The following is a 20,858-nucleotide window of genomic DNA, read 5'->3' as shown; positions in this document are numbered from 1 at the left end:
GAAAAAGCACTATAGCCATGTAAAGGAGAAAAACGTTAAAGCTACAGAAGATAGTTGAATATTAGAGAGAAAGATTAAGCTCTGGTTTTGAGCAATGGATGCTCTTATTGGAAAGTGAATAGGCTGCAGCCTAGAAAGTCGTAAAGTATAAACAATAGGATATCAGACACAAATTAAATGAAAACAAAACTTTCAGACCATGCTTTCATACTCAGATCTCTAATAAATGAGATAGCAGATTTACAACTACTAATTATATTAAAAGTATCCATAACACGGTGCACATTTTGGCAGCACATATACTAAAACTGGAATGTTACAGAGATTAGCATGGCCCCTGTGCAAGGATGACAGGGAAATTCGTGAAGCGTTCCATATCTTGTGTAGTTCCCTGGAGTCCTGCCACTCAGGATTAGCGCGCGTGCACACACACACACACACACACGCACACACACACACACACACACACACACAAGCATCCACAACAGGTATTAACTGATACGAACTCCAGGGCTTTTTCATTTTAATTAAAGAATGATGATTACAGACCTTTTGTCACATTATGGCTCAGAAAACATTATCAATTCAAGATAAATCTGATTCTAGATCTTAAAACAGCACAAGCTGATCTTACCATCTTTAGGGAGAGAAAAGACATTGGGATTTCAAAAGATGCCACAGAATTACAATCCAAAATAGATCCAGTCAGGCTGACATTACTAGGAAGAGATGGAAGATGAAACCGAATAGGATATGAGTTGCTAAGAACCCCAGGAAAAGGAGGAAGATGCCATCACAACAGGATTCAGGCTATAGAATTCAGCTACAGAACTGGGGTAGCTTTGCTGCAGTAGCTACAGTAGTTACAGGGACAATTCTTTTTCTGCTAAAAGTAAAACCCAGCAGGACTAGCATTTTTCTGAACTATGAAATTGGCACAGTTTAATTTTATAATTTGAATGCCTGGTCTCGTATCTGTTCAAGTGATATTTTACCAAAATACTTGTACCTTATGTCATACTGGGTATGGTTCATAACCTCTTATAATATGTACAAGTAATAGATTATGAACAAGGAGCTATTTAAAAACTATTGTGCGTTCTGCTTTAGTTTCTTAATTTACCTTTTTAGGAGAGAAACTACAGGCTGTATAACTCAACCAGTGCATACAGTCTTTACAATTCTGAATCTGTCTTTACCACTATAAGTGGAAGAAAGATTTTTGTGTGTGTGATTTTTTTTTAAGTGACATCTTTAAGGTGTGGAAAGGAAAACAACGTGTCAACTCGTTTGACTAGAATGAAAATACTTCCCAAAGTGATAATGAAATGCTTACAAAAGTAAAACTGAGGGGCGCCTGGGTGGCTCAGATGGTTAAGCGTCTGCCTTCGGCTTAGATCATGATCTTCAGATCCTGGGATCAAGTCCCATGTTGGGCTCCCAGCTCAGAGGGGAGTCTCCCTCTGCTTCTCCCCCCTGCTTGCTCTCTCTCTGCCTCTGTATCTCTCTCAAATGAATAATTAAAAAAAAAATCTTTAAAAAAAAGTAAAACAGAGGGAATTCATTGCCATCTTATACTACAAGGAATGGTAATCAAACTTCTTCAGGTCAAGTCAGAAATGTGTATCTACACAAAGAAGTACATCAAAAATGTAATGAATGAAAAAAATGGAATAAAGGAAGGTAATAGTGCTAAAAGATGACTGCTGCTTATAGCAATAATAGTAACAATCTATTAATCTCTTTCTAGCATATATAATAGTGAAATATATGACCCTAAAAGCACAAAGAATTAATGAGAGAAGTTGATAATATACCTTTATAAGGGCTATCCCTTTCCCTTCCTGAAAAGGAAGTGGTATATTATTTGAAGATGACCCCAGATTATTTTATTTATTTATTTATTTATTTAAATTGCACTTTATCACATTATGTTAGTCACCATACATCATTAGTTTTTTTTTTTTTTTTAAGATTTTATTTATTTATTTGACAGAGACACAAAAAGAGAGGGAACACAAGAAAGGGGAGTGGGAGAGGGAGAAGCAGACTTCCCACTGTGCAGGGAGCCTGATGCGGGGCTAGATCCCAGGACCCTGGGATCATGACCTGAGCCAAAGGCAGAGGCTTAACGACTGAGTCACCCAGGCACCCCTACATCATTAGTTTTTGATGTAGTGATCCACGATTCATTGTTTTCGTGTAACACCCAGTGCTCCATGCAATATGTGCCCTCCTTAATACCCATCACCAGGCCAACCTATCCCCCCACCCGCCTCCCCTCTAAAACCCTGTTTGTTTCTCAGAATCCATGGTCTCTCATGGTTCATCTCCCCCTCTGATTTCCCCCCTTCATTTTTCCCTTCCTTCTCCTAATGTCCTCTATGCTATTCTTTATGTTCCACAAATAAGCGAAACCATTTGATAATTGACTTTCTCTGCTTGACTTATTTCACTTAGCATAATCTCCAGTCCCATCCATGTTGATGTAAAAGTTGGGTATTCATCCCTTCTGATGGCTGAGTAATATTCCATTGTATATATGGACCACATCTTCTTTATCCATTCATCTGTTGAAGGGCATCTCGGCTCTTTCCACAGTTTGGCTATTGCGGACATTGCTGCTGTGAACCTTGGGGTGCATATGGCCCTTCTTTTCACTACATCTGTGTCTTTGGGGTAAATACCCAGGAGTGCAATTGCTGGGTCATAAGGTAGCTCTATTTTTAATTTTCTGAGGCACCTCCACACTGTTTTCCAAAGTGACTGTACCAACTTGCATTCCCACCAACAGTGTAAGAGGGTTCCCTTTTCTCCACAACCTCTCCAACATTTGTTGTTTCTTGCCTTGTCAATTTTTGCCATAATAACTGGTGTAAGGTGGTATCTCAATGTGGTTTTGATTTGAATTTCCCTGATGGCTAATGATGATGAACATTTTTCATGTGTCTATTAGCTATTTGTATGTCTTCCTTTGAGAAGTGTCTGTTCATGTCTTCTGCCCATTTTTTGACCTGATTATTTGTTTTTTGGGTGTTGAGTTTGAGAAGTGCTTTATAGATCTTGGATACCAGCCCTTTATCTGTAGTGTCATTTGCAAATATCTTCTCCCATTCTATGGGTTGCCTCTTTGTTTTGTCAACTGTTTCCTTTGCTGTGCAGAAGCTTTTTATCTTGATGAAGTCCCAAAAGTTCATTTTTGCTTTTGTTTCACTAGCCTTTGGAGATGTATCTTGAAAGAAGTTGCTGTGGGTGATGTCAAAGAGGTTACTGCCTATGTTCTCCTCTAGGATTTTGATGGATTCCTGTCTCACATTGAGGTCTTTCATCCATTTTGAGTTTATCTTTGTGTATGGGGTTAGAGAATGGTCGAGTTTCATTCTTTTGTATATAGTTGTCCAATTTTCCCAGCACCATTTATTGAAGAGACTGTCTTTTTAACATTGCAAATTTTTTCCTGCTTTGTCAAAGATTATTTGACTATAGAGTTGAAGGTCCATATCTGGGCTCTCTATTCTGTTCCATTGGTCTATATGTCTGTTTTTGTGCCAGTACCATGCTGTCTTGGTGATCACGGCTTTGTAATATAGCTTGAAATCAGGTAACATGATGCCCCCAGCTTTGTTTTTCTTTTTCAACATTTCCTTGGCGATTTGGGGTCTTTTCTGATTCCATACAAATTTTAGGATTGTTTGTTCCAGCACTTTGAAAAATGTCATTGCAATTTTGATCGGGATGGCATTGAAGGTATAGATTGCTCTGGGTAGCATAGATATTTAACAATGTTTATTCTTCCGATCCATGAGCATGGAATGTTTTTCCATCTTTTTGTGTTTTCTTCAATTTTTTCATGAGTGTTTATAGAGTATAGATCCTTTACCTCTTTGGTTAGGTTTATTCTGAGGTATCTTATGGCTTTGGGTCCTATTGTAAATGGAAACATTTCTCTAAATTCTCTTTCTACAGTTGCATTGTTAGTGTATAAGAAAGCAACTGATTTCTGTGCATTGATTTTATATCCTTCCACATTACTGAATTGCTGTACGAGTTCTAGTAGTTTGGGGGTGGAGTCTTTTAGGTTTTCCAAATAAAGTATCATGTCATCTGCGAATAGAAAGTTTGACTTCTTCTTTGCCAATTTGAATACCTTTTATTTCTTTTTGTTGTCTGATTGCTGTGGTTAGGACTTCTAGTATTATGTTGAACAACAGTGGCGAGAGTGGGCATCCTTGACGTGTTCCTGATCTTAAGGGAAAGGCTCTCAGCTTTTCCCCATTAAGGATGATATTCACTGTGGGTTTTTCATAGTTGGATTTCATGAACTTGAGGGATGTTCCCTGTATCCCTCTGAAGAGTTTTAATCAGGACAGGATGCTGTATTTTGTCAAATGCTTTTTCTGCATCAACTGAGAGGACCGTATGGTTCTTCTCTCTCCTCTTATTAATGTGTTCTATCACATTGATTGATTTGCAAATGTTGAACTACACTTGCATCCCTGGGATAAATCCCACTTGGTCATGGTGGATGATCCTTTTAATGTATTGTTGGATCCTATTAGCTAGAATTTTGTTGAGGATTTTGGAATCCATATTCATCAGGGATATCGGTCTGAAATTCTCCTTTTTGATGGGGTCTTTGCCTGGTTTGGGGATTAAGGTAATGCTGGCCTCATAGTATGAGTCTGGAAAATTTCCTTCTGTTTCTATTTTTTGAAACAGCTTCAGGAAAATAGGTATTATTTCTTTTTTGAATGTTTGGTAGAATTCCCCAGGGAATCCATCAGGTCCTGGACTCTTGTTTTTTGGGAGGTTTTTGATCACTGCTTCAATCTCGTTACTGGTTATTGGCCTTTCAGGTTGTCAACTTCTTCCTGTTTCAGTTTAGGGAGTTTATAGTTTCCAGAAAGGCATCCATTTCATCCAGTTTGCGCAGCTTATTGGCATATAGTTGATAATAACTTTTAATAATTGTTTCTATTTCCTTGGTGTTAGTCGTGTTATCTCTCCTTTCATTCATAATTTTATTAATTTGGGTCCTTTCTCTTTTCTTTTGGATAAGGCTGGCGAGTGGTTTATCGATCTTATTCTTTCAAAGAACCAGCTTCTAGTTTCGTTGATCTGATCTACTGTGTTTCTGGTTTCTAATTCTTTGATATCTGCTCTAATCTTAATTATTTCTCTTCTAATGCATGGTGTATGCATCGTTTGTTGCTTTTTCTCCAGTTCTTTAAGGTGTAGAGTTAGTTGTTGAATTTGGGATTTTTCTGTTTCTTTGAGTGGGGCTTGGATGGCTATGTATTTCCCCTTTAGGACCACCTTTGCAGTATCCCATAGGTTTTGGACTGATGTGTTTTTGTTCTCATTGATTTCCGTGAATTGTTTAAGTTTTTTGATTTCCTGGTTGACCTAAACATTCTTGAGCAGAGTGGTCTTTAGCTTCCAAGTGTTTGAATTTCGGTCAAAGTTTTTCTTGTGATTGAGTTCCAGTTTTAAAGCATTATTGTCTGAGAATATGCAGGGAATAATCTCAATCTTTTGGTATTGCTTGAGACCTGATTTGTGACCCAGTGTGTGGTCTATTCTGGAGAAAGTTCCATATGCACTCGAGAAGAATGAGTATTCCGTTGTTGTAGGGTGGAACGTTCTGTATATATCTATGAAGACCAGCTGGTCCAGTGTGTCATTCAAAGCTCTAGTTTCTTTGTTGATTTTCTGCTTCGATGATCTGTCTACCGTGGAGAGTGGAGTATTGTGGTTTCCTACAATTAATGTATTGTTATCAATATGACTCTTTATTTTGGTTAACAGTTGGCTTATGTAGATGGCTTCTCCCATGTTGGGGGCATAGATATTTACAATTGTTAGATCTTCTTGTTGGATAGACCCTTTAAGAATGATATAGTGTCCTTCTGTGTCTCTAACTACAGACTTTAGTTTAAAATCTAATTTGTCTGATATAAGAATTGCTACCCCAGCTTTCTGTTGAGGTTCACTGGCATGGAAGATGGTCCTCCATCCCTTTCCTTTCAATATGGATGTATTTTTAGGTTCAAAATGAGCCTCTTGTAGACAGCATAAAGATGGGTCCTGTCTTTTAATACAATCTGTCACCCTGTACCATTTTATGGGAGCATTTAGAGCGTTCATGTTGCGAGTGATTATTAAAGGATATGAATTAATGGTCATCATGTTGCCTGTGAAGACCTTGTTTTTATAGATTGTCCCAGTAAATTTCTTTTCTATATCACTCTTGGGGTCTTTCTCCTTTTATAGAAGGCCCCTTAGTATTTCTTGCAGGGCTGGCTTAGTGGTCACATATTCTTTCAGTTTCTGCCCATCTTGGAAGCTCTGCCTCTCTCCATCCATTCTAAATGACAGCCTTGCTGGATAAAGTATTCTTGGCTGCATGTTCTTCTCATTTAGTACCCTGAATATGTCTTGCCAGGCCTTTCTGGCTTGCCAGATCTCTATGGATAAGTCTGATGTTATTCTGATGTTCCTCCCTCTGTACGTAAGGAATCTCTTCCCCCTAACTGCCCTTAAGATGGCTTCCTTGGTTCTAAGATTTGCGAGTTTTACTATTACATGCCAGGATGTTGGCCTGTTTTCCTTGATCTTGGGAGGGGCCCTCTCTGCCTCTAAGACACAAATGTTTGTTTCATTCCCCAGATTAGGTAAGTTCTCAGCTATGATTTGCTCAAATATACCTTCTAGTCCTGTCTCTCCACCCCTTATGGGTTCCAGTAATTCTGACATTGGAATGTTTCATGGTGTCACTTATTTCTCTGATTCTATTTTCATGGATTCTGAGTTGTTTTTCCCTGGCCTCCTCTTTACCCTTTTTTCCTATTAATTGGTCTTCTAGGTCACTAATTCATTCTTCTGCCACACTTACTGTAGCTGTTAGGTTATCTAGATTAGGTTTGGATTTCATTGATAGCATTTTTTAAGTCTGTCAATTCAGCTTTTATTTCTGCCCTTAGAGACTATGTTGCCATTAATTGATTTCTCCATTCTAGCTATTGTCTTCACAATTGGCAACCTGAGTTCCATCTCCAACATCTTGGTTATATCTGAATCCATTTGTAAAACTGTGGCATAAGTCAGAGTCTCTGAGTCTTTCCTATTTTGGGGGTTCCTCCTCCTAGTCATTCTGTTGAGAGGTGGTTGAGAGAATGTATAGAGTCCAAATTATTGACCACAACCCAAGCAAGATGCACCTGTTTTCTAGGGACCTTAGGCTTGTTGGTCTCGTTTTCCCAGCCTGTCTTCTGTGGGAGGGGCCTACTGCGCTGTTACTCAGGCACCCTGTTTTGGCAGAGTTGTCCTGCCCCCTGTAGTGGGGGATGGGCTCAGTAAAAACCAGTTTTTTGAGGCTTTTGTTCTCTGGCAACATTCCCTGGTGGCTTTCTGCATCTCTTCCATGTGTCAGAGCAGAAGAGACCGTTTCCAACCCTCTGCCTCAGAGCAGAGAGATCACAGCTCACTTCAGTGAGCTCTCCAGGCCACTCTATGTCTGCTTCTGTCTGCGCTGCTAAAAACTTCAGCATCCTGGGTGTGCACCCCTCAGTAGTGCTCCCAGTCCTTGCCTCCAGGTCGGGGCATGTCTCTGCCCTTTGTGCTTCTAAAACCGCCAGCTGCCCCCAGTTCACACGTGCAGTCCCACTGCTCCGGGTTTCCACCTGGGGGCTGCCCTCAAGTCCTTTCCCGCATCTCCTGGTGTGCGAGTCTGTGCCTGTCCCTACTGCTCACCAGCGGTATAGGATCCCCATGGCCAGGCTCCCTCCTGCTGCTGTTTATCCTCAGATATCTTCCTGCGGAATAAGGGCTTCTCGCTTCGTACCTTAAAACCAACCGCCTGCCGTATTCTGTTTGTAGAGATCCAGATCTATCTTCTCACATCTCAGGCTGATTTCATGGTGTTCAGAGTGGTCTGGTGATATCCAGCTCAATTCCGGGGACTGGTTGGAATAGGGTCCCCTACTCCTCCGCCACCTTTCCCCCCCTCTCAGACCCCAGATTATTTAAAAATGTGTACTGTAAACTACAGGGAGAACAGATTAAACCTAAATCAAGCAGAAGAAAATAATAAAAACTATTATTCTTATTTTTTTGAAAATTGCAAATAAAAAGTTTAATTTCAGAAACTGAGTTCCCTATTTATAAAAACACTAAAACATAGTCAATGCAAATCCAGATTAATAATTTTTTTTTTAACAAAACAACTTTTCTAAAAGGTCATAGGCCAATGAGTGACTTGTTTCATCCAGAATATTTCATTGGTTTAAAATGAGAAAATGAGCGCTTTTCTAGATGTTGAAACAAAAATTCTGAAGACAGATCATGGTTAAAAGAATGACAACTGAAGTTTCATTCTGCTGTCCCTGGGATTCTAAAACACTCCAGTGATGGCTGAATCTTCCTTATTACATATATATTTTTAAAAAAATTAAACACCTAAGGCTATTCTTACAACTGCAAAATAATGATCTCCTCTCTGTTGATGAACCATCTCTTCTAAAAAGAATTTTATACATAATTTGATCAAATTGGGATCAGTGGGGTCAGTGGTTCCTGGTGTCAAAACAGTAGGTCTGAGGCTCAAGGCGTCCTCAGCAGGACTGCTGTGAATGGGCCCCTGGCACACGGGCTCATCAGCAGGTGTCTGGAGATCAAGGTCGGGGCCGCTGTGTTTTGAGTCGACCACGTAAAACCTGAAGGCAGAAGCACGGACGCGGAACGCTCTCTTTACCAAATCACTAGATAGTGGACATTCCAGGACACATCTAAGTTTAGTTTCATCTTCAAATGCCACACCTTTGTTGCAGTAAATGGTTATGTTCCAGAATATTCTCTATACTCGACATACTTTAGAGCCTGTGGTTATAAACTGCTCAGCCAGGATGGCTTGAACTCCACCTCCTATTTACGGATTTCATTAAACAGCCACAAAAGCTGTTGTGTTGAATTAAAGCAGCTTTTAACTAAAATACAGTACCTGATTTGTAGTTTTTACATAATGGAATAAAAAGCTTTCAGAATAAAATTGTTTACATCTCCTCTGGCATTCTGGTAAAACAAATTGCTAACCCCCAACTTTAAAAAAACTTTAGTTATGAATGAAACCCTAATCATACTTAATAATCGGCAAGACAGGCTCTTCCCAGTGGGTCTGTGGGAAGCCTGCAGTGATGCCAGGCCTGCAGGACTGGGAGTAAAGTGCCTGGGTAGCTCAGATGGTTAAGTGTCTGCCTTCCACTTGGGTCATGATGTCAGGGTCCTGGGATCAAGCCCCACATTGGGCTCTCTGCTCAGCGGGGAGTCGGCTTCTACCTTTCCTTCTTCCTCTGTCCTTGCTCTCTTAAATAAAAAAAAATCTTTTAAAAAAAGGTTATTTTTTAAAAAACTATTTTGAATAGATCAATAAAGGTGAAAGGGACCAATAAAGGTTAAAATTAGAAACAATGGGAGAACATCCACAACCCAAAGCTGATTTTTTGAAAAGATAAAATCAAGAGGTAATAAATTAGTAACCGGCACAAATAGACTAGCTTAGTTTGGGATTTCAAATGCATGCCATTTCCATTATTCTACTGCCTTACTTTGGGTGATGGGGACAGTTTAGAAAGGGGACAACTGGGAACAAGCCTGATGATGTAGAGGAAATGGGCAAAAGATTATTATAGAGATGGTTTCATGGGGCCCCATGTTGGTGGAGGAATATTAAGGAACCAGAAACTGGCAGAGACAGAGCAGGGCAGAGGCACTGGAAGAACACTATTGATTTTTCAATCAAGAAATTCTTGTGATTCTATGCTTTTGCATTGTGGCTGGTTTTCTCAGCTAGGGAAGCCACTGAGCTTGGCTTTAGAGAACAGTGAAGGGGGAAAGGCTGAGCTGTGACTGGCTGCTGGGTTTGGGACTCCCGATTGCTCATTGGAATTATTGTTAATGGGCAAAGGCTTAATTGTATTTCAAAAGCTACCACTTGTGAGATGTAACACTGAAACGCAAAGCAAGACAGTTTTTTTTGTCTTTTCTGCTTGGAATGAAACATCAATGTTTTATTCATAATAAACTCACACACTAAACCTAGAATGTGACTACTACTTACCACTCCCACTGGTCCAAGCACCATTCTCTCTCTCCTGGATTATTCCAATAGCCTCCTAATTTGTCTTCTTGGTTCTAAACTTGCTCCCTACAGGATATCCTCAACAGAACGGCCAGAGTGATCCTTTTAAAACATAAATGTGCTGCTTTTCTGCTCAAACACACCAATGACTTCCCATCTCACTTAGTGGCCCTTAGAATTTTGTCCCAGACATACTATTCGGGCCCCTGCTCTTTTGATCTTATTTCCTATCATTCTCCCACTTACTTACTGTGCTCTAGGCACTCTGAATTCCTTGCTATTCCTACAGGCCATTTACAATCTTTCCTTATGGCTTTGCACCTATTATTCCTTCTGCTCTGTCAAATGAATAAAATCTTTTAAAATAAAATGCATCAACAGAAACAATGTGCTAAAGCATGACTTTAATCAATACTGTATACAGAGTATACAGAGTATAGTATACTGTATACAGTTAGTCAGTTTCCCTAATTAGAAATTCACATCCAAGGATTGTCAGGTGGCATTCTAATGTGAAACTCAAGCTCCAAGTGCTACAACATCGCTTCTGTTATCTTAGTCTTTTTTTTTTTTTTTTAGGTTTCAGCATTTTTTTTTTTTTTAAGTATTTCTTTATTTGACAGAGAGACAGTGAGAGGAGGAACAGAAGCAGGGGGTGGGTAGGGAGAAGCAGGCTTCCCACGGAGCAGGGAGCCCAATGCAGGGCTAGATCCCAGGGTCCCGGGATCATGATCTAAGCCGATGGCAAACGCCAATGACTGAGCCACCCAGGCGCCCCAGCATTTGGTATAGGCACTTTGGAAAATAGTTTGGAGGTTCCTCAAAAAAGTTAAAAATAGAGCTACCTATGACCCAGCAATTGCACTCCTGGGTATTTACCCCAAAGACACAGATGTAGTGAAAAGAAGGGGCACATGCACCCCAGTGTTCACAGCAGCAATGTCTGCAATAGCCAAACTGTGGAAAGAGCCAGAGATGCCCTTCAACAGATGAATAGATAAAGAAGATGTGGTCCATATATACAATGGAATATTACTCAGCCATCAGAAAGGATGAATACCCAACTTTTACATCAACATGGATGGGACTGGAGGACATTATGCTAAGTGAAATAAGTCAAGCAGAGAAAGTCAATTATCATATGGTTTCACTTATTTGTGGAACATAAGGAATTGCATGGAGGACATTAGGGGAGAAGAGAGGGAAAAATGAAGGGTGGGAATCAGAGGGGGAAGACGAACCATGAGACACTATGGACTCCGAGAAACAACCTGAGGGTTTTAGAGGGGAGGGGGGTGGGGGGATAGGTTGGTCCAGTGACGGGTATTGAGGAGGGCACATATTGCATGGAGCACTGGGTGTTATATGCAAACAATGAATCATGGAACACTACAACAAAAACTAATGATGTACTGTGTGGTGACAAACATAATAAAAAAAATGCTAACAATATATAATTGGAAATTATTTCAAAACCAGAAACTGATAAACTTTTAAATATCAGGATAAAGATACTTTCAAATTTGAAAGTCTCGAAAAGGGGTGCCTGGCTGTCTCAGTCAGTGGAGCATGCAACTCGATCTTGAGGTTGTGAATTTAAGCCGTATGTTGGGTATGGAAGTTACTTAAAAGTAAAATATTTTTTTTAAAAATATTTTATTTATTTATTTGACAGAGAGCACAAGCAGGGGGAATGGCAGGCAGAGGAAGAGGTTGCTGCCTGTGTTCTCCTCTAGGATTTTGATGGATTCCTGTCTCACATTTAGGTGTTTCATCCATTTTCAGTCTGTTTTTGTGTGTGGTGTAAGGAAATGGTCCAGTTTCATTCTTCTGCATGTGGCTGTCCTATTTTCCCAGCACCATTTGTTGAACAGACTGTTTTTCCGTTGGCAATTCTTTCCTGCTTTGTCCAAGATTAGTTGACCATGGAGTTGAGGGTCCATTTCTGGGCTCTCTTACCATACTGTCTGGATTACAGCTTTGTAATAGAGCTTAAAGTCCAGAATTGTGATGTCACTAGCTTTGTTTTTCCTTTTCAACATTCCTCTGGCTATTTGGGGTCTTTTCTGGTTCCATACAAATTTTAGGATTATTTGTTCCAGCTCTGTGAAAAAAGTTGATGGTATTTTGATAGGGACTGCATTGAATGTGTACATTGCCCTAGGTAGCATAGACATGTTAACAATATTTGTTCTTCCAATCCATGATCATGGAACATTTTTCCATTTCTTTGTGTCTTCCTCAATTTCTTTCATGAGTGTTTTCTATTTCTGAGTACAGATCCTTTGCTTCTGGTTAGGTTCATTCCTAAGTATCTTATGGTTTTGGGTGCAACTGTAAATGGGATCAACTCCTTAATTTTTCTTTCTTCTGTCTCATTAAAACCACATGTTTTTTTTTAAAGTAAACTCTACCCTCAATGTGGGGCTCAAACTCACAACCTGAGATCAAGAGTTGCATGCAATACTGGCTGAGCCAGCCAAGTACCCTATAACCACATTTTATAGAAGCTGCTGAAACTAAGATAAAATCATTCTGGTTGTTTAAAGGAAAAAGTAAAACTAAAACAAAACAAAAACAAAAAGCTAACAACAAAAACCACAACAGAATTGTTGAGACTAGATTCACTGGCTTAGTTTTGTCCACTACCTGAAACAAACAAAAAAATTAAGAGTTTTACAGTAATTCATCATTCAGAATCTGTTACTGTACAGATTTTAAGAGGTTTTGAGTCAGTTCCAGTGTAGAAATAAGGCCAAAGTGTTTCTGTAAAGTAATAGTTAAAAATATAAAGAAGGGATCTATCACTCAAATTGTAAAAGGAAACCTCACACAATTCACAGTCTAAAAAAATGCCAATCTTTCTAGGTATTACTTTTGGCAGAAGATTAGTTTTTTTAGGACCCAATGCAATATAATTACTCTGACTACATCGTCCAACACCCCATAGTCCATCCTGCACTAAAATTGGTTGATTCTGATTCTTTCTCCTTCTGGGAAGAGAGTCATTACAGACACCCACGATCCATTCAGGCTTGTCTTTTACTTCCACCTCCCAATACTGTCTGCCAGAATTATAACCCCTAAAACCCAGGACAGCTGGGCAGAGATAAAACCTCCTTGGGTTATGAGTTAAGTTATGCCTTTTATTTACATATTACACAGTTTTTCTGTCTTCTGAGACAATAAGCTTACGATGTGCTGTTTCAGGATCTAGAATTATATGCACCTGAAATCTGTTGATAATTTTATTTAGGCCAGAATATTGTGGAGCAAGATGGTAACCATATTCTTTTAACTGGAATGAAAAAGGTTCAGGGGACTTTAAGGTTTTATATCTATAGTAGATACTTTCAACATCTGTCAGTAATTCCAGCTCTGACTTCATATATTTGCCCTCTATCTCCTTTGATAGATGTTTTAATGTGGAAAGATGATTTGAAAATGTTGTTAGGTTTTCATTTAGCTTTGTTAAAATATTCATTTCTTCATCTTGTAATTGCCATAGAACAATCTCTTGCTCATTTTTGAGATACAACAAAATTTGCTCAAATTCAGACTTTATTTCTTCTCTCCTACATTGTACCTTCTTTTTCAGTTCCAATGATTTTCTGCTTTGCATAGTTATCACCTTTTCAACTTGTTCTACTCTCTCCTTCCATGGTTCAATGCAATTCTGCAATCTTTTCCTGTGATAGGGAGCAGCTTTCTCTATGGGCCAAATATAGTGATCCTGGTGATCAGTGGAGAAACTACACTGTGGACATAAAACTTCTAGGTCCTTCTGACAGAAGAAGGTCAAAATCTGATTATGTTTTTCACACATAAGCTTCTCTTCCTTCCTCTTCCTCTTGCTTCTTATCTGTAGTAGTTTAGCATTTCAATCAGATTGCCCAGCTGGGGATTGTTTGCAAATTTCCTTTCTGGAGAGCAGTAACGGCAAAAGGGGCAGGGGAAAGTATCATTTAGATTCTTCCAGAACATACTGATGCAGGAGTGACAGAAGTTATGCCCACAGTTGATGGTCACTGGCTCTTTCAAGTAGTCCAGACAGATGGGACAGCTAGCCCCTGTCTGGAGGTCTGCCAGGGCTGTCACAAACTCCATTGAGCTGTGAACAAAGGTGGTGGGTAAGGTAGTATGTCCTTTAGTAAAGCCTGGCTCTCTACCACACAAGACCCAGAGAACAGTGGATGATCTCCTCCCAGACCTTGAAAACTGACCAGCTTTCAGTTTCACTAGATTGGCATGTTGATGAGAGCCTATACAAACCTGTTTATTTCTCTGCCCCTTAGCTCTAGAGTCTGTTGCCAAGAATAGTCCACAGGCTGTAGTCTACTGCATACTAGAACGTATCTGCTGGGCTGCTGTTCTTCCCACTCAATGATGTAGAGTCAGGCATGATTTTCCTGTTCAAGCAAGTAGCTGTACGTCCAAGATAAGGAATCTTTCCTATGGGTGAGAAAAAACATTAAGTTAAAAATATGCCACAATCACCAGTGTATTAAAACATTCACACAAGACTCATCAATAAATGCTAAAATCATTGTGTAGAGGTTCTTGAAACAAGAATTCATAGTTATAAAGATTCGCTCATCTCACATTTCAACAACAAAAAACCTGGAAGATATCCTTGCAAAAAAGTATTCCATCTCAAACCAATCGTAAGAAAGCAAGTAGTCTAACTTAAATTATGGGGCATTCTACAAGATAATCGGTATGTGTTCTTCAAAATGTAAATGTCATGAAAAACAAACATAAAAAAAGTTTCAGAAATATGACAAATATAATGTGCAATACCTGATTGAATTTGGGATCTTAAAATTAAAAGGTAAACAACTAAAAGAACATTTCTCGGACAAATGGGAGAATTTTAGTTATGGACTACATATCATATTAAATTGTGTTTATCATATTAATTTACCATAGGTAAGAGGTAAAACATCCTGTTCTTAGGCGATATATACTTTGGGGGTGGGGACACCATCTTGATGGCTGCAACTTAAATTTCAGAAGGTTCAATAATTTTAAGATGTGTGGCAAAAAGTTAAAAATTGGTGCATCTAAGCAAAAGGTTTATCTAAGTATATTGTGCATCCTTTCAATTTTTCTATAGGTTTGAAATGTTCGAAATAAACAGGGAGAGGGGAGCCTGGGTGGCTTAGCTGGTTAAGCATCTGTCTTTGATCTCAGGGTCCTGAGACGGAGCCCCACGTCGGGCTCCCTCCCTCTGCTGTTCCCCTGCTTGTACTCTCTTGCTGGTACTCTCAAACAAATAAATAAAATCTTGCACATGGCTCCCCCGCGCCGTTTCCTGTTTAAGATGGCGTCTCCCGCAGCAGCGCCGGCCCGGAAAGTTCTGCGAGACCTGGTACTCCGGCCCCGCTGCTGGCGGCCAGGTCCCAGGCAGTTCAGTTAACCCCCCGAAGATGGCTAAACCTGCAGGAATACCAGAGCAAGAAACTGATGTCGGACCACGGAGTCAGAGTTCAAAGATTCTTTGTAGCAGACACTGCAAAGGAAGCTCTGGAGGCTGCTAAGAAACTAAGTGGCCCTGTGCTTATGCTGAGGGGTGAACAAGGAAGATGGTGCCTGCTGGCTCCCCTGTTCCCAAAGGGGTCTCTCCACAAATGCTGCCCCTTTGGGACATGCTCTGAAATGAGGAATTAACCTCCCCACTGTGTACCCCAGCCATCCATCGTTATGAATCTGCAATCAGGAGTGCAAAGAAGCAAGCATGGGAGTGTGGCCCATCAGAGGTTGAAGCAGTGTCTGCTTTCTAGGAGTAATGGCAGTGTCTTCGTGAGATGGGTGGTTCCTGTGGTGAGATCTGATTGTGTTCCTGGCTCCTGTTAGACCCCTTTGATGCCTTCCTATTTTCTGTGACCAATTCTCCCACCTCCTTGGTGCACTCCCCCAATACCTTTTCTGTGATTTACTTCATGTTTATTTCAGCTAGAGTTAATTTTTGTTGCTTTCTGCCAGTAACTCTAACTCATCCAAACAAAAAGTGCTTAGCATAGGTCCTGGGACATAATAAATGCTCAATAAATATTATTGTTACTCAATAAATAAATAAATAAATAAATCTTACAAAAAAAAAGGGAGAAAATTTCCTGGCTTGTTTTTAAGATACCCAGCACACCCAATTTTAAGCAAATCAAATTCCTCCAAGTTTGTGAGCCATTTTATCATCAGTACAGTATTCTCTCCTTTCTTCCTATACTAAGACACTTTCTCCACTTTTGTGCTTCCTCTCCGTTCCCTCATAATCCAAAGACAGTGAGAACAGAAATAGAAGCATGGTTTTGACATCTGAAATTGGTTTTGTCCTGGTGACCTAGCAAGTTCTTTCACTACAGACTTACTCTTCCTACGAGCAAAATAGGAAAAATGTAATAATTCTAGAAAGCCTCCATTTTTAAATTATTCCCAAACTCAAGGACTGACTCAGTGTCTTGGGCCTGCAGAACAGCTATCACAGCAACATGCTATGGAAGGCAATGTTTCACAACGTAAGGACTAAAGGTAAAAGTCTATTAGGTTTGGGACGCCTGGGCGGCCCAGTTGGTTAAGCGTCTGCCTTCAGCTTGGGTCATGATGCCAGGGTCCAGGGATTGAGTCCCATGTTAGGCTCCCTGCTCAGCGGGGAGCCTGCATCTCCCTCTGCCTGCCTCTCTCCCTCCCTTTGTCTCTCGCTCGCTCGCTTTCTGACAAATAAATAAATAAAATCTTAAAAAAAAAAAAAAAGTCGTCTATTAGGTTTGAATCCTGGTTCAGCTACTTAGTGTATACTTCCGGAAGACCCATGTAACTTTTTTGAATCTCCTTTCTTTGACCCATAAAATGGGGATTATAACCCTTTTTATTTATTGATTTATTTAATTTTTAAAAAAGATTTTATTTAATTATTTAGACAGAAAGAGAGCACAAGCAGGGGGAGTGGCAGGCAGAGGGAGAGGGAGAAGCAGGCTCTCCGCTGAGCAGGGAGCCCGATGCAGGCCTCTATCTCAGGACTCTGGGATTATGATCTGAGCCAAAGGCAGTTGCTTAACTGACTGAGCCACCCAGGCACCCCTATAACCCCTTTTTAAATAAGGAGATCACATAAATGGCAGCCAACATGTCCACTGTTCTTGGTCAATAAGTGATTTTATTAAATATTTTATTTTTTAAGTTATCTCCACACCCAACGTGGGGCTCGAACCTACAACCTCGAGATTAAAAGTCATATGCTCTACCAACTGAGCCAGCCAGGTGCTGCAGCTTTCTATTTTACATGTGTTTGAATCTAGATCCAAATATGGCCCACATATCACATTTACTTATTAGCACCCTTAAATACCTTTCAATCTAGAATAGTGTCTTCTGCCTCTACCTTTGTCCTGGTGGGCTATCCTAAGTTCTACATTTTACCTACTGCTTCTTGATATATAATTTAACTTATCCCTCATACCTTCACTTTTTAAACTTATTAAATCTTTCCTCTCAGTTAAACCTGTCAGTAACTCACCAAAAGTCAAGACAAAGTACTCCCCTTAGCTTACCATTCAGAGCCCTTCATACCTCAGTATCTTCATCTTCAACTGGCTTGTGGTCCCCTAAAGTAGTTGGTCTTTTATTTTTTTAAGACAGAGATGTTCAGGGGCGCCTGGGTGCCTCAGCTGGTTAAGCGACTGCCTTCGGCTCAGGTCATGATCCTGGAGTCCCGGGATCGAGTCCCACATCGGGTTCCCTGCTCGGCGGGGAGTCTGCTTCTCCCTCTGACCCTCTTCCCTCTCGTGCTCTCTATCTCTCATTCTCTCTCTCTCAAATAAATAAATAAAATCTTTAAAAAAAATAAATAAAACAGAGATGTTGGGGCGCCTGGGTGGCTCAGTCATTAAGTGTTTGCCTTCAGCTCAGGTCATGATCTCAGGGTCCTGGGATCGAGCCCCGCATTGGGCTCCCTGATCAGCCAAGAGCCTGCTTCTCCCTCTCCCACTCCCCCTGCTTGTGTTCCCTCTCTTGCTGTCTCTGTCAAATAAATAAATAAAATCTTAAAAAATGAAAAAAAAAATAAAACAAAGATGTTATGTTCTCCTTCCTGCACAAACCACTCACTGCTTACATTACCTTTTCCTCCCTTCTTTCCTTGGGACTCAGTTATGCTCCTTTGGAAGAGTCTGACCAAGACAAATTTTCTCTAGGATGGTTTATTATGTGTCAGGCACTAAGCTAAGGGTCTTTCATGTAGTTGCTGATTCAATTAAACTCTCCAAGCAACCCTAAAATTAGGAGCTATTATCCTCAATTAGTGTGGTAAAAAATGAATCTACAATAATTTGAGTACACTTATACATTGCATTAATTGGCATCATACTCAATCACGAAACTGTACTGCTCCTTCTTTGTACTCCTACAGCATCCTATGCATCCCTCTACATCTATTTCAAAGCAACTTATATTTTTCTTTTTAAAGATTTTATTTATTTGACAGAGAGAGAGAGCACAAGTAGGCAGAAAGGCAGGAAGGCAGAGAGGGAGAGGGAGAAGCAGGCTCCCTGCTGAGCATGGAGCCCCATGCGGGGCTCTATCCCAGGATGCTAGGATCATGACCTGAGCTGAAGGCAGATGCTTAACCGACTGAGCCACCAGGCGCCCCAATTTTTCATATTTGATATATTCACAGCTTTTCACATTTGATAGCATATTCCAAACATTTTTAGGAGGAAAGACAGGGATTTATTGATTCTAGCACTGTAACAGCAAAAACATAACACAAATTGAGAGGCAGCAATACCTGATAGAACTGGGTCTTCGTTCAAGTCTGCCACTTAACTAGCTATATACCCTTGGTCAAATTAATTTCTCTGAGCTTCAGCTTTCTTTTCACAAAGTGAGAAATAATACTCTCTCCCATTGTAATTATTAAACAAGAAAATAAAATTAAGGTACACGTCACAGTGCCTGCCATTTAACACAGGTACAATAAAAAGTATTATAAGGTATCTCATAAATCTCAAAGGTTCTTAGAAATCTAGCTGAAATCACATACTACATTACACATACAGGCACACCTTATGTTATGGTGCTTCACAGGATTGTACTTTTCAGATACTGAGTTTGTGGGGTTTTTTTGTTTTGTGTAACAAATTGTAGGTTCAATACTTCAGTGAAGGAAGTAACTGCAGTTCTGGTGGAAACAGCAAGAGAACTAGAGTTAGCAGTAAAGCCTGAAGATGGGACTGAATTGTTGCAATCTCATGATCAAACTTGAAACCATGACGACTTAGTTGCTGCTTAGGGACAAGAAGAAAAAAGTGGTTTCTTGAGATGGAATCTACTCCTGGTAAAGATGCTCTGAAGATTGTTGAAATGGCAACAAGGATTTAGAATATGCCATAAACTCAGCTGACAAAGCAGCAGCAAGGTTTGGGGACAGACTCCCAATTTTGAAAGAATTTCTACTGTGGCTAAAATGCTATCAAACAGCATCACATGCAACAGAGAAATCATTCATGAAAGGAAGAGTCAAAGTGCCAATCTCTGTTGTCTCATTTTAAGAAATTGCCACAGCCACCTCAACCTTCAGCTACCACCACCCTGATCAGTCAGCAGCCATCAAATAGAAGCAAGATCTCCACCAGCAAAAAGATTACAACTACTGAGCCTTTCCAACCAGGGCCTGGCAGAATGGCTCCCGCGAAGAAGGGTGGTGAGAAGAAGAAGGGCCATTCTGCCATCAGTGAAGTAGTGACCAGAGAATACACCATCAACATTCACAAGCCCATCCATGGAGCAGATTTCAAGAAGCGTGCCCCTTGGGCACTCAAAGAGATCCGGAAATTTGCCATGAAGGAGATGGGAACTCCAGATGTGCGCATTGACACCAGGCTCAACAAAGCTGTCTGGGCCAAAGGAATAAGGAATGTTCCATACCGTATCCATGTGCGGTTGTCCAGAAAATATAACGAGGATGAAGATTCACCAAACAAGCTCTACACACTGGTTACCTATGTACCTGTCACCACTTTCAAAAATCTACAGACAGTTAATGTGGATGAGAACTAATCGCTGATTGTCAAATAAAGGTATAAAACTGCAAAAAAAAAAAAAAAGATTACAACTACTGAAAGCTCAAATAATGGTTAGCATTTTTAGCAATAAATTATTTTTTAAAGTATGTACATTGATTTTTTTTAGACATAAGGCTATTGCACACTTAATAGACTAAAGTACAGGGTAAACATAACTTTTATATGCACTGGGAAACAAAATTCATTTGACTTACTTTATGACAGTGGTCTGGAACTGATCCCACAGTAGCTCTGAGCTGTGTGTTTGTGTAGGCACTTACATATAAAAAGTACTGATATTAAATCTCAAAGTTGCTATGTCTCATATAGTTGCTAAGTCCTTCATGACTGGTAAAGGCATTAACTTTCACCAGGCTCCCTATAATAATGTGATGTAGGAAATTTTCTTACACAAATTTTGGAGGCACAGGAGAGGAGTTTCAGAATTTTAAAATACACCTTTAATTTTATGTTAAAATACATTCAACTTGTAATGAATTCCAGTAACACAGAACTACATAAAATAAAAGCATAGTCTCTACTCTTTTTACTTGCCTACACTATGTTATTATAGCTAATGACTAAGGCTTCAGTGACTTCTAATTCCTGTTTAATACTTTCAAAATGGAGGGCGCCTGAGTGGCTCAGTCGGTTAAGTGTCTGCC

At 40.0% G+C, this 20,858-nt stretch overlaps 2 protein-coding genes and 2 non-coding genes across 4 annotated transcripts; 2 read left to right on the top strand and 2 right to left on the bottom strand.

Annotated features, from left to right (window-relative positions):
- Positions 1-278: 278 nt before the first annotated feature.
- Positions 279-382, top strand: LOC113926068. The gene has a single exon (XR_003521152.1). It is a non-coding gene; the product is annotated as a U6 spliceosomal RNA (small nuclear RNA).
- Positions 383-12,824: 12,442 nt separating this feature from the next.
- LOC113925689 (tripartite motif-containing protein 60-like) lies at positions 12,825-14,242 on the bottom strand. Its single transcript, XM_027600248.1, is given in 2 exon segments — positions 12,825-14,014; positions 14,017-14,242. Coding segments are annotated over 2 exon segments (1,416 nt in total).
- A 3,079-nt stretch (positions 14,243-17,321) lies between these two features.
- On the bottom strand, positions 17,322-17,394 carry TRNAK-UUU. Its single transcript has one exon. It is a non-coding gene; the product is annotated as a tRNA-Lys (tRNA).
- A 2,410-nt stretch (positions 17,395-19,804) lies between these two features.
- Positions 19,805-20,235, top strand: LOC113925200 (60S ribosomal protein L31-like). The gene has a single exon (XM_035726284.1). The coding sequence runs from the start codon at positions 19,811-19,813 to the stop codon at positions 20,186-20,188; it is 378 nt and encodes a 125-aa protein (XP_035582177.1). The 5' UTR covers positions 19,805-19,810; the 3' UTR covers positions 20,189-20,235.
- Positions 20,236-20,858: the final 623 nt, after the last annotated feature.

Source organism: Zalophus californianus, chromosome 2, assembly GCF_009762305.2.
Source record: "Zalophus californianus isolate mZalCal1 chromosome 2, mZalCal1.pri.v2, whole genome shotgun sequence".
Lineage (NCBI taxonomy): Eukaryota > Metazoa > Chordata > Mammalia > Carnivora > Otariidae > Zalophus > Zalophus californianus.
Note: the sequence above shows the minus strand (reverse complement) of the source record. Positions and strands in the feature narration are given on the sequence as shown.

Excerpts from the sequence above, each read along its gene's own strand:
- LOC113925200 (XM_035726284.1), top strand. The coding sequence starts at position 19,811 with ATGGCTCCCGCGAAGAAGGGTGGTGAGAAGAAGAAGGGCCATTCTGCC.